General features: G+C 43.8%; 2 protein-coding genes across 3 annotated transcripts in view; one reads left to right on the top strand and one right to left on the bottom strand.

The window, feature by feature from the left end:
- The window catches only part of LOC132670356 (putative beta-1,3-galactosyl-O-glycosyl-glycoprotein beta-1,6-N-acetylglucosaminyltransferase 7), a 44,995-nt gene extending 34,651 nt beyond the window's left edge, over positions 1-10,344 (top strand). The window contains exon 4 of one of the 2 annotated variants that reach the window (XM_060620920.3): positions 10,261-10,344. In XM_060620920.3, the coding sequence (XP_060476903.2) occupies positions 10,261-10,313 (53 nt within the window). In that variant the 3' untranslated portion in view covers positions 10,314-10,344. Of the gene's footprint in view, positions 1-4,423; positions 4,657-10,260 lie in introns of those variants that run through there. The other variant, XM_060620910.3, reaches the window with a different exon arrangement.
- The window catches only part of RTF2 (replication termination factor 2), a 41,475-nt gene extending 30,834 nt beyond the window's left edge, over positions 1-10,641 (bottom strand). Inside the window, exons 1-5 of the mRNA XM_060620931.3 lie at positions 10,503-10,641; positions 6,609-6,703; positions 5,836-5,929; positions 3,702-3,841; positions 430-508 (exon numbers count right to left, since the gene is read on the bottom strand). Coding sequence (XP_060476914.1) covers positions 430-508; positions 3,702-3,841; positions 5,836-5,929; positions 6,609-6,703; positions 10,503-10,571 — 477 coding nt within the window. The 5' untranslated portion in view covers positions 10,572-10,641. The remainder of the gene's footprint in view (positions 1-429; positions 509-3,701; positions 3,842-5,835; positions 5,930-6,608; positions 6,704-10,502) is intronic.
- Positions 10,642-12,249: the final 1,608 nt, after the last annotated feature.

Below are 12,249 nucleotides of genomic sequence, written 5' to 3'. Positions count from 1 at the left end.
CAAAGTAACCGCCCCAGTCCTGTGGGAAAACCACCATGGAAATACCAATTACATTCTGATGAGGAGAGCGAGCTAACAAGGTGCCCGGGGAACAGGGAAGGAGGCTCAGCAGCAAAGGTTCACAGGGGGCATGACCTCCCCAGGCTGGTAGGTCACGGAAGACGGAACAAAGGCACAGCAGGGAGGTCAGGGAGCAGCCCAAGCTTGGCCTGAGCCGGACAGGCCTGCAGGGACTGGTCACCAAAGGCTGTCTGGGTCTGTTTCCAACAAAGACGAGCCATGGAAGGGCTTTGAGCAGAGAAACAACGAATCAGATCTATTTCAGAAAGAACTGAAGCATGTTGAAATGACACATGGAAGGAGGAACCCTAAACTGTGTGACTTCCTCAGCTACCAAGAAGGAACAACTGACATGTGTCAACAACTCACCGTGTGACAAACTTCTGCTTTTATCTCTTTCAAGGCTCGTTCAGAAAACACACAACCACAGCACCGCAGGAAGCAAAACCTGGAGAAAGAATCCAAAATGGAAGTTGACTTAAGTAATAATTTTTAAATTACAGCCGGATTATCAGCTAACATTTGTTCAGTTTAGACAAAGGCCAGGGACTAAAACAGAAAAATGGTCACATTTGATTCCATTACCTGAAAAAAACTAGTATGTCCTATATACCTATTTATACGTAGAAAAAGAAACAGAAATAGAGAAAAATACAGGCCACGGTCCCATTCCTGCTGCCTTGCAAAAATCCTTTAGAATCAAGTCTCTCCTACAAATAAGATAAATACATTAAAAATAAAACCACAAACATAAAAAGTCAAAAGACAGAATAGGAACTCAAAGAGAATATTTTATATATATATGAGATTGAGTAGGAGTATTCAAAATGCTCTTAAAAAGCAAAAATAAACAGTGTGCTAGAAAAATGGGCAAAAGACATTCACATGTGATTCACAAAAGAACTATAATTGGCCAAAACATAAAAAATGTTTAAGCGCAACTGTTACAGAACTTCACTGCAAAACGTCATATAATGTTTTACGTATCCGACAGTGACAAAAGAGACTGAAGGTGTCCAGCAGGAAACTGAGGAAACAGGCATGTCTGTTGGGGGGCGGGGGGTGGTGCAGCACGGTGCATCTTAGAAGGACAATTTGGCAGAGTCCCGCACAAGAATCACCTTTCGGAATGTCTCCTATAAAACCTGCCCACGAGGGTACAGATGCGTAAATATGTATTTATGAAGCTGTGTAGGACAGCGCTGCTTGGAACAAGGAAAAAGAAAGCACCTAAATGTTTGTGAGCAGAGGAATGGGTACGTAAGTTTGGAACACTCACACAGCTATAAAAAGAGTAAGGTAAATCTGTATGCAAGGCTATAAAAACATACTCAAATTAGAGAAGTAGGACAAAAAAGAGGTTACGATATGTATACTGTGTTGAACACGTTTACATTTCTACTGGCAGAGGCATAGGGAAGTGTGGTGTATGTGCATTGGTGCTGGGCGGGTCTGCAGGGGGCATTAAACTCCAAACAGTCAAGAATGCTGCCGCTGGAGGCGAGGACTGGGGGAAAGGGGCAAAAATCATCAGGTGTACATTTTACTTTACCTGTTCCTCTAAAAATGCCACAATAGAAGGTCTCTCCAATTCCCTAGGGATTAGAGTGGATGCAGCTTGCCTCAACAAAAACCCAATTAACAACAACCATACTAAATTCACTTACTGTTGTTTACGACAAAAAAAAAAAAAAAATTCTATTTTATGGATGCTTACTAACTACTAGTAATTTAAATTTGTTTACTTTTCTTTAAACAAAGGCTCAATGTTTTCATTACACCAGTCACTTATTTCTATTTTTCTCTATATTTGAATCTTTATTATATAACATTTAATAAATGTACAAAGTAACCCCCAAATCAATTTTCTAGTGTGGAGGCCCTATTAATAGCAGGAGGGCAAAGCCAAAACACACAAATTCACTGGGAAGAGAAAAGAGAGATTAGCCAGGGGATGAAAGGGAAAAACTAGGGAAACCACAGTTGAAGCAAAAGCTATAGGTAACCCCTGCTCAAGACCCCAGAGTTGAGTCTGTTTCTGCTAAGTTCCTCTTTCAGGGTGAACCATGGTTTTCTTTAAAAAAAAAAAAAAAAAAGTGGAAAGCCAGACACAAAAGGTCAAACACTGAATGATTCTATGTATAGGCAGTATCCAGAAGAGGCAAATCCATGCAGACAGACAGCAGACTGGCGGTGGCCAGGGGCTGGGGAATGGGAGGGACTGCTCCACGGTCAGGGGGTTTTCCTTGGGGGTGAGGGAAACCGAGGAAGGAACTAGGCAGAGGTGCTGACCTTTATGTTATGACTTTCACTTCGAGATAATGTGTATGTACCCATGTGCAGAAACACACACAAAAGTAGGACAAGCTTAGGTAGGTGAGTCGGCTTCCCCAGAATATTGCCTGCTTGACCCTAACAGTGAACTTTAGCTTTTTAACTAATTGATTAATTCTTCTTTCAGCTCTATTTAGGTATAATTGACAAACACAAATTATATACATTCAGGGTGCACGACTTGATCTGATACGTACACACACTGTGAAATGATCACCATCAAGCCAATTAACATATCCACCACCTCAGTTACCACTAAATGGTCAACTCTGAGGGGCTTAAAGGATTTAAATTCACACTGTCTGAACAGTAGCATCTTTAAAAGCTCCCTGGGCCGAAAATTTTCCTTCTCTCCAAATCCATAAAGCCACAGGTTATTCCAATTCGGAGCACGGTGCTTCCTCCCTCAGGCACAGTTTGCCCCGCATGGCGCACACACGTCTGTTAAGCAGAAGTGTGCAAAGGTGCCAGAATGCTCCAGGTTCAATGTGGTTGTTTACAGACCAACGGAAGTTTTTACTTAGGTGAGCTACGTCTCCCCTCTGCCCCCAGCCTAACCCCATTTCCTGAATGAAAATGGTCAAAAATTACTACCTTCCACATGTAATGTGTTAGGCAGAAGATTCCAGATGACAACTGGGACTACCAGCTTTTAAAGATATTTCTAAATGGTGGGAAAAGAGGTTAAACCTTTGGCTCACACTGAGGCATCCTATAAAAAGGCACCTACTGAGCCATTCAACACTCATATTTTTTAAGGCAAAAGTACACAGGTCACTTACGTTCGCTACACAAATGTCAACCTTAAGATTTCTGGTGCTCTGCTCAGAGGATTTGTTCGCTCCAAATTTAAAGCAAGTTACCATCACCAGCTGGGTCTTTAGCTGACTGACTGACCACACATTCGGTAAAACGATTTTCCGCTGCCTGTTTTTCGGCAGTTATGAGGAAATGGAAGTTGTCTGGTGGGCAACATTTGTCCTTTGCTTTCTCTCCCAGAGGAAAAGACCAAATAACGCACCTCCCGTGTCGCATGAGGAATTTTAAAAATCCCTCCCTACTCTCGGCTCTCCTCCTCTCAGGAACAGAAGGCACAGGCACCGAAGCTGGGTGCGCTTGGACACCACGTCACAAACGGCCGCCAGGGAATTAACACGGCCTTGTGCCAGCTCTGTTGCCTCCGAGGCACCCCCAAACCAAAGGACGCTTTAAGCAGTCTGTGCGATCATAAAGCTACAGCGCAAACCCTAACAGTGCCCGTCCGTCTGACCGGACTCTCCAGCAGCTGCCCCACATCCATCACTGACCTGTGCCGGCCATTCATCTCCAAGCCCACAACGGGGCAGATGAAACGTGCCCGCTGGAGGTCATCGTGTTTGTCACCCTTTGTGTTTCCTTTATCCCCTTCCCAGGCGGGATTATCAGAAAGCCTTAGTTCTGTCACGTTCTGCGAAAAAACATCAATATTTTAAGAATTCATCTGATAAGTGGATCCTCCTCAGCCTCAACGACCGCCGAAGTCAGCAGAGAAATTGTTATTACAGTCCTTTCCCGTCCAAACCTCTTCTTCCTACTTTCCTTTGGCCGTCACTTATAATATGAAGAAAAACTGAAACCACAAATTGTGATAGGAAACGAGTTTTCCAATTCACTGACTGGCAAGTGAATTAGTTAATTTCTACTTTACAATTATTTTGACATTTAGGGAAAAGTAACTTTGGACGTGAAAAACTACGCCACTAAGAGAAAGCTCTGCATCCGTTTCATCCAGAAAGGAACACTTTCCTTCCCTGCAGATGAATCCTCACTGAGGTGTTCCATATTACTGGCCGCCCATGTTTATTTAATAACTGAACAGACAGTAAAATCTGTGAGACCACGGTCTAATATCCAAAGCAGAATATTAGCCAGAGAATACTACTAGATCCCAAGATCTGGCCATTCGGGTTTTCAAAAATTCACCTTCACAAGGAGTGATCTAATGGCTCCACTTGAGCATCTGACATTTAACCCACCATTTTGATTTCAGCACTCCGGACAGCAGCCGAGAGCCTTGAAAGGAAAGCCACTGTGCCTTGGGTCGGCTTCCTGGTTGATGCGGCCATGTGTCTCCTCAAGTTCTCGAAGTATGTGTGGACCAGTATATGACAGTAATGATAATCTGGCATATTTGCATAATTTTATCTGAATCCTTCTGCTTTTACAGTTCTGATTTCTTGGAATTTTTTTCTTTTTTGCATTAAAATTAAAAGTTCAACCATGTACCTTGAATATTATTTTAAATATAGAACTGTATAAATTAATTTCAGTGATCATCATATTCAAATAAGATCACTACGCTACCATGGGTCTTTTAAGGAATGAATTCTCCTCCCAAGATAAAAGGTGACAGAAATCAACATGGTTATTTCTAAAGCATGACTTTAGCTACATCTCAGAATTACTAATTTGCCTGAAATTAACTGTTCTTGTATCCTGTAATCATTGCAAGAATTCAAACAAAAAACCTAATATCATAATAAAAATTTTAAAAAGAAAAAGAAAAGAAAAACCCGAAGCCTTACATGGGGAGTCAGGCATTCTGGTTCTGGGTTAAATGTGTCATTCATTGTGTGGCCTCAAAAAGTCATGGACAGTGAGAATTCCCACCTGTGGGATGAAGTGTTTGACAAGCTTGATGGTCCCCAAGTTCTCTGCCACTTTTCTGATTTTTCTCCCATCGACCAGATTTGAAAGATTTTGTCCTCTCAACCAACTTCCTTTACTTAAAAACTTGTTTTTCCATTTAAAAAAAACCTTTTTTTAATGTTTGTTTATTTTTGAGACAGAGAGAGACAGAGCGCGAGTGGGGGAGGGGCAGAGAGAGAGGGAGACACATAATCTGAAATAGGCTCCAGGCTCTGAGCTGTCAGCACAGAGCCCGATGCGGGGCTCGAACCCATGAACCATGAGATCATGACCTGAGCTGAAGTCGGATGCTTAACTGGCTGAGCCACCCAGGTACCCCCTTGTTTTCCCATTTTTATGAAAGAACTTTAACTGCCAATCAGAATGTCTAAGTAGCAAGAAATACTACACTGATTTCATAGTGATCTACCTAGAAGTCTCTAGTTCTATAAGAATTATAGAATTGAATAAAAAATTCAAGTAGCCAAGCTTTAAATACAAAAATGATGTCTCCAAACATTTATTCATCACATTAACAATTTTCAAAGTTCTTTTGCACATATTACATCATAACAGATTTATAATGCAGGAAGGCCAGGTGTGGGAATTTCTGGCTTGAGCTTTAAGTGACCTACCCCAAATCACACTCTTATTAGATGGTTGGGTGGGACTGGAATTCCAAATCTCAGCCTTCAGTCTATAATGTGCACGAATTCTACAAAATAAATCTTAACCACTGACACCCCTAGAGCACTTCAGAATCACCTGTCTTACCTTGATGCTTTTAATGTGAGATGTTGCCTTCCCAAGAGCCTTTTCGGAAGATTTGTCCAAAAGGAATTCAATGACGGCATCTTTGTTATAAAGTCTGCAACAATAAGGGTCAGTCCAAACACTGTGGCAACAATCAACCGCCACACAAAGGAGGAAGAACTAAACTGAGCTCAATCCAAAGTCATCTACACTGGATAACAGAAATGGCTTGCATCGCTAAAAAAGTAAATTAAATCCTGGTTCAACTATCTCCACAGTATACAAAGAAAGAAAGTAGTTTAAACCAAGGGTTGCAACCTGGCAATCTGAGGACTGATTGGGATCTGAACAGTATGGAAATTTAATATAAAAGTACACATTTTCAACTTTCCCTGGAAAAAAAAAAAATCACAGGTTCTGGAACCACTGGGCCCACTTTCTGGAACAGCAACAGCTGACGGGAAATGAGTAGCAGCTGCCCTTTCAGACAGGACACGGACTCTCCAGTTTTCTCCAGTCCCCACCATTCCCTACAGCCCCACATGGCTCCTCCATGCGTTTATGTTTATAACGGAGCTCCTACTGACCCCTGAATTTTCAGATCATGAATTAAATAAATCAAACTGAATAGGAAAATGCAGAAACATGGTCAGAGACAAGGAATGATAACCTAGGCTTCACACATTTGTTTGAGATGATTCACATTTCATGAATCAAGAACCGTACTTACACACTGAAATTCTTTTAAAAATTACTGAATAAAAACTCATCTCAATTAAGTAAAGGAACCATACCTGCCAAGTTCACAGGCAACTATGGGTCGCCTTAGTATTTCCTGACTTAAAGTACAATAGTTCCACTGGGCCACTAGTTCAGCATCTTTGTCAACCTAAGGGAAAAAAAAAAATCCCTTCAATTAACTTTCACCTCCGAAAGACATATGGTCCACAGTTCTACATATAAAGGCTAATTCAGTTTTACCACATGTGATGATTTTTGTCTTTGAAATCAAAGATAGCAACACACGAAGCTGGGACTTAAAAAGTCAAAGTAATCAACACCATGTCAAATAAGTTCCCTCTAAATGTGATACCTAAAACAAAACATTCACATCAAATAATTAAATTGCCTATGCAAGCTGCATATAAATATTAGCATTTGCATCCTTTTGAGTTATTTATTTTTTGTAGTAATCTCTTCACTCAATGTGGGGCTCGAACTCACAACCCCAAGATCAAGAGTCACACACTCTTTCAACTGAGCCAGCCAGGCAGCCCTGGCCAGAATTAGCCCAAATACTAATTTGTATCTTAACTGTAAGTTAGAGAAGCCATACAGAAAACAATAAGCAGTACTGCTTAATTTCTATCAATGGGAAAGGCTCCAAAGCTTTAGCAGAATATAAGGACTCAGGACTCAGAAAATAGGTTTGTTGTTTTTTAAAGTTCAGCACAAAGACTACAGAATTCTTTTAATGTAGTTAAAAAAATTTTTTTAATGTTTATGTTTGAGAGAGAGAGAGAGAGAGAGAGAGAGAGAAAGAGCGAGAGAGGGGTAGGGGTAGAGAGAGAGGGAGAGACAGAATCCGAAGCAGGCCCCAGGCCCTGAGCTGTCAGCACAGAGCCCAATGCGGGGCTCGAACTCATAGACTGCGAGATCGTGACCTGAGGTGAAGTTGGACACTTAACCAACTGAGCCACCCAGGTGCCCAAAGGCTAGAGAATTCTTAATAAAAATCACCAATTTAACACTGTTCATTAGGGAGCATATCAAATCCTTACCCACATTATGAAAACCCAAACATAAGACCTTCCATTGCCCTCAAATGCTATTTCACCTACATAATATTCCATGTCCCACTCTTTTCCCCTCCTAAAATGCCAAACCTGAATAATATAATAGGATGGCATAAGTGGGACAAAATAGGAAAAGACAAAAATGAGGAAAAATTCCCTTCAATGTAATTTCTACAGTAACAACTGCTTAAGTGTTGACTGTGTGCCAAGCGGTTAAGCAGTTTCTGTGACTTAATCTTTTAGCCCTCATAAAAACCCTGTAGCTTAGTATTTTTACTTTGTCATTGAGGAATTGGGAGTACCAAGAGGTTAGGTTACATGTCCGAGGCCACACAACAAGCAGATGAAGGAGCTAAGAACCCAAGCAGGCCAGCTCCAGAGACCATGCTTCTAATCGCTACTTTCTATTGCCTATTATTTCAAACAGAACAAAATAAAAATAAAACCCGCATTATGGCAACCGTTATTCTATCTATACCCCAGGTCCAAGAGCCACACTTTGACAGCTTAAACAGCTTTTATCAAAATTCACACTGTAGCTGAGCCCCGAGAAAACCTGCCACCAGTGAGGTCAATTTACTACATTGTCTCTGCAGATGCAAAAAAGCCATTCAAGTCCAGGATCTACTTTCTGGATCCCTTACCTTCTTTACCCATAGTCCTTAGCTGATTCAAAAAATATCGGGAGAGGTGGGGGCAGGGAGAAAAGCCATAAACTAATCTTTACCCAGGGATCTAAAAATTGGTAACCCCCCAAAACTTCTGAAAACATTTTTTTTCCAAGGTCTGTCTTCTTTTCAGGGCAAGGTCTTAAATTCCAGACCAAACACACCATATGAGTAGTCAAAAATATTAAATTACTATATATCTGGGGCACCTGGGTGGCTCGGTCGGTTCATAGGTTCAGGCCCCACATCGAGCTCTGTGCTGACAGCTCAGAGCCTGGAGCCTGCTTCGGATTCTGTGTCTCCCTCTCTCTCTGCCCTCCCCGCCCCCCAAAATAAATAAACATTAAAAAATTTTTTTTTAAATTACTATGTATCTATCCAAAATGTAAGCAATGCAAAGGCTGGACTCTGTTCCCTGCTGTGTCCCCAGGGCCTAGAATGGTGCCCATGGCAAGCATTTAATAAAGTATTTGTTGAACAAATAAGAATAACACAAATCTATCCTGCCTGAGCGCTCCGGCTGTCTCCGATCACCCTTTCTTCTTTTCTGTCCCCTTCTGACACCCTGCCGAGCTTTTCATTAAGGTGCTCCTCTTCAGCCCTGGCCATGAGTTAACGAAACCAGCTGCATGCTTTTCTGGCAAAGCTCTTATGAGTGTCGACTCTCCAGCATTAGCCTATGCACATGTAGGTGTGATCAGAGGGCGCCTCCAATCTCTTGAGTGCTCATTCATTCTTGCATCCAACACTTATCTACCAGGTGTTGACTGTGTGGCAGAGGTAAGACACACAAGGTCTCTGTTCACGTAAGAGAAAGACAGACAATAAACAAATAAAAACTGTGATTAAATACCACAGAGAAAAACAAAGCAGCAGAAGAGGATAGAGAGGGAATGTATTTTGCAACAGTGGACTGAAATGACATTTGAGGAAAGAACTGAACGAAGTAACAGAGGTGAATGATATCTCGGTGAACGATGTATCAGGTTGTGGACATTCTACTCCAGGCTGAAGAACAAAGGTCTGTGTCGCTGAAACAGAACGAAAGACCTGGAGGGGGGGTGGGTAGAAGATGAGGGGTGAGAGAGACAAGGCATCTGATCACACAAGACCTGGTGGGATTTTCTTCTGAATATGACAAAAAGCTGCTGGGCGGTTTTAAACACAGGGGTGATATATGAGATTTACCTTTCAAAAAGCTTTCTCCAGCTGCTGAATGGAGAATACATGGAGCACCCACGTGTGCCGGGCGCTAAACTGGGTGCTTTACGTGCCTTCTGTTATTAAAAAGGAATTACTAACACTTCGGGGCGCCTTCTGTTATTAAAAAGCAATTACTAATGCTTCGGGGCGCCTGGCTTAGTCGGTAGAGCATGTGACTCTCGATCTTGATGTCATGGGTTGGTGCCCCATGACGGGCGTAAATTATTAAAAAATAAATAAATAAAGCATTAAAAAAAAAAGTAATTACTAATGCTACCTTTGAATTCCTGCATAAATGGTTGGAAATCCCGGCTTCATTAGCTATCAGTTGTGTGATCTTGGTCATGTTACTCAGTTTTCGTGTTAGCAGCATGGAAATTATATACAATGTTCTCAGTTACCTATGGGAATTAACAACTACCCGCTCATTCATTGGGTACTCACCATATTTACTGTGCCAGGAACTGTGCTAGTTGTAGAGGGGGAAAAGGCAAAGCCTCTGCCACAGGGAGCTTACCTTTCTCTGTGACGGACCTTAATCAACCACGAAGGCAGTGCACAGAGTGGTAAGATAGCTTTTTAGGAGAAGGGCCTGCTCTCGTGTGGATAAGGGAACCTTTGGGAAGAATTCCCGGAGAAAAGGAAGTTGGTGTGTACAAAACTCAACCAACAGCAGCCACCCGTATCCTTGTTACTAACTAACGGCAGACGGGCTTTAAATCCTGGCCCTGGCACTTAACTAGCGGGGTAACTTTGTCCTCCCGGCCCTCAATTTCTAGGTCCGAAGAGCGAGGATAATGACAGTAAGAACTGTACGAGCTACCCCATATAAAGCGTACCCCCAGGTGAACGGCAAAAGCAAGCACTCAATAAAGGTCTGATATTAATACTGTCGGTAATTCTGAGTTCTCCAAATGAGCACGGCAGCGTCAGGAGCCCCGCTGGCTCACACCACCCCCACCTCCCCCTCGCTCCCTGGGGACCCCACACCCCCGGCCCCCACCGGGCCCACGTCGCTGACCTTCTCAACCTTCTTCGGCCCCTTCACCAGTTCGTGTCTCTTGGGGATGGTTCCTCCGTCGCAACCCATCGCAGACCGGGAGTCAGAATCCCCAGCAGCGACCACTTCCGGGAGTTCCCGGCGACCGCCGCGGTCACTTCCGGCGCGCCTGGATGACGCGCTACGCCCGCCGCCACGCAGTGGGGCGGATCCGTTGCCAAGCCCCGGTTGCCATGGCGAGCGTCGCTAGGCGGTGGGCGAGGCCCCGCGGCCCGGCCTGCCGGAGCGCGCGCGAAGCCTTGCGCGCCGAGGGGCTGGCGGGGCGTCCCTCCCTCCTCCCGGCGGGCGCTGGATTTCTGCCGCCCTGTGGCGGTCGCTCGCCGCGGCTCGGGAGCGGGGGTGACTCAGGAGCACCCCCGGTTCTCGGGCCCCGACCCACCCCAGCACGTCTGACTGTGGGTCTGGCACATCCCCGGAATGGGAGCGCCTGGAGGGAAAGGGGCGCATTTTATTAACGCAATTAATGATGCATGTGAATGACATCCGTTGTGTCAGAGAACCATCACGTGTGCAAAGGAGAACTTGTAACTGAGCGCCACCGTGACTTTAACACTCTCAACAAATCCCGTGAAGTGGTGTTCTAGGAGGTTCTGGGGGAGTAAGATTCTCTAGGCCTGCAACTTTCATACTGCCGTGTGGACCGTCTCTAGATGAAATGTTGCAGAGTTGGTCCAGGAATGTATCCGATCCACAGCCCCCTTTATTTATTTATTAAAAAGCAGGTGTAGTGAACAGAGGCAGCTCTATCAAGGCTACGCTGATGTTTGCTTGCCTTTTCCAAGAGATAGGTTGTATTAGGTCCATAATGAGAGGCCAAATCTCTTGCAAAACCCCGGCTAAAATCCACGACTGTCTGCTTTCAGGCTCTTGACTCTCTTTCTAGTTTTTCCTTTAATTATGGTAAATATTAGGGGAAAGTCTAACCACAGCGAGTAAGGTGGACCTATACGATTGGATGTTACCTTGCTGACCACAGTGAGACATAAACAAACAAACAACCCTGAAAATATTCCCCAGTTGGGAACAGAAAACGTGGATATGAAAACTTCAAGGACTGTAACATTGGATTCTCTGTGACTGCAATTGATGGGAATTTAAAGAAAATAAACCTTTTAATCCGTTGGTCTCTCATTGCCTTATGATTTATTTTTATGCCAATCACAGGAATCGTAAACTGTGAGCGTGGGGACTTTGTTTTAGTCCCCATCGTAGCCTCGGTGCCTGGAAGAACCTTTGGCTCGCTCAGTATGTATTTCCACAATAAGACCAAAGGAAGTACAGACACGTTCAGCGAGGGTGATAAGTCCAGTTTGGGCAGGCCCTAAAACTGCTAGGTACTAGGGGAATCCATTTACAAGTACAGAAATAGAGGCCTGGAAAGCTTACAAGTACAGAAATAGAAGTCCTGGAAAGATCAAAGGACTCGCCCAAGGTCCCACAGCTGGTAGGAGGGAGAGCTGGGACTGGGTTCCAAGATTACTTTTCTCCCCCAAAGGACGGAAAATCAGGGACGGAATAGCATAAACCCAAAGATCTTTAGACAGACTCTCAAACCAGTGCTCTTTTCTGGCAACAGAGTCTGCCCCTCCCCTAGCTCATTTGGAGAAGTGAAAATAAAAATACCTGCTCTGCATTTAACCATGGCGGTGGACCGGGAGATTGGGAGGCACGGTTTCCTCTGTCTTTGTAACTTAGGAGGCAGGGGGTA

Source organism: Panthera onca, chromosome A3 (genome assembly GCF_046562875.1).
Source record: "Panthera onca isolate mPanOnc1 chromosome A3, mPanOnc1 haplotype 2, whole genome shotgun sequence".
NCBI classification, from domain to species: Eukaryota; Metazoa; Chordata; class Mammalia; order Carnivora; family Felidae; genus Panthera; species Panthera onca.
This window is presented reverse-complemented; position numbering and strand designations above follow the sequence as displayed.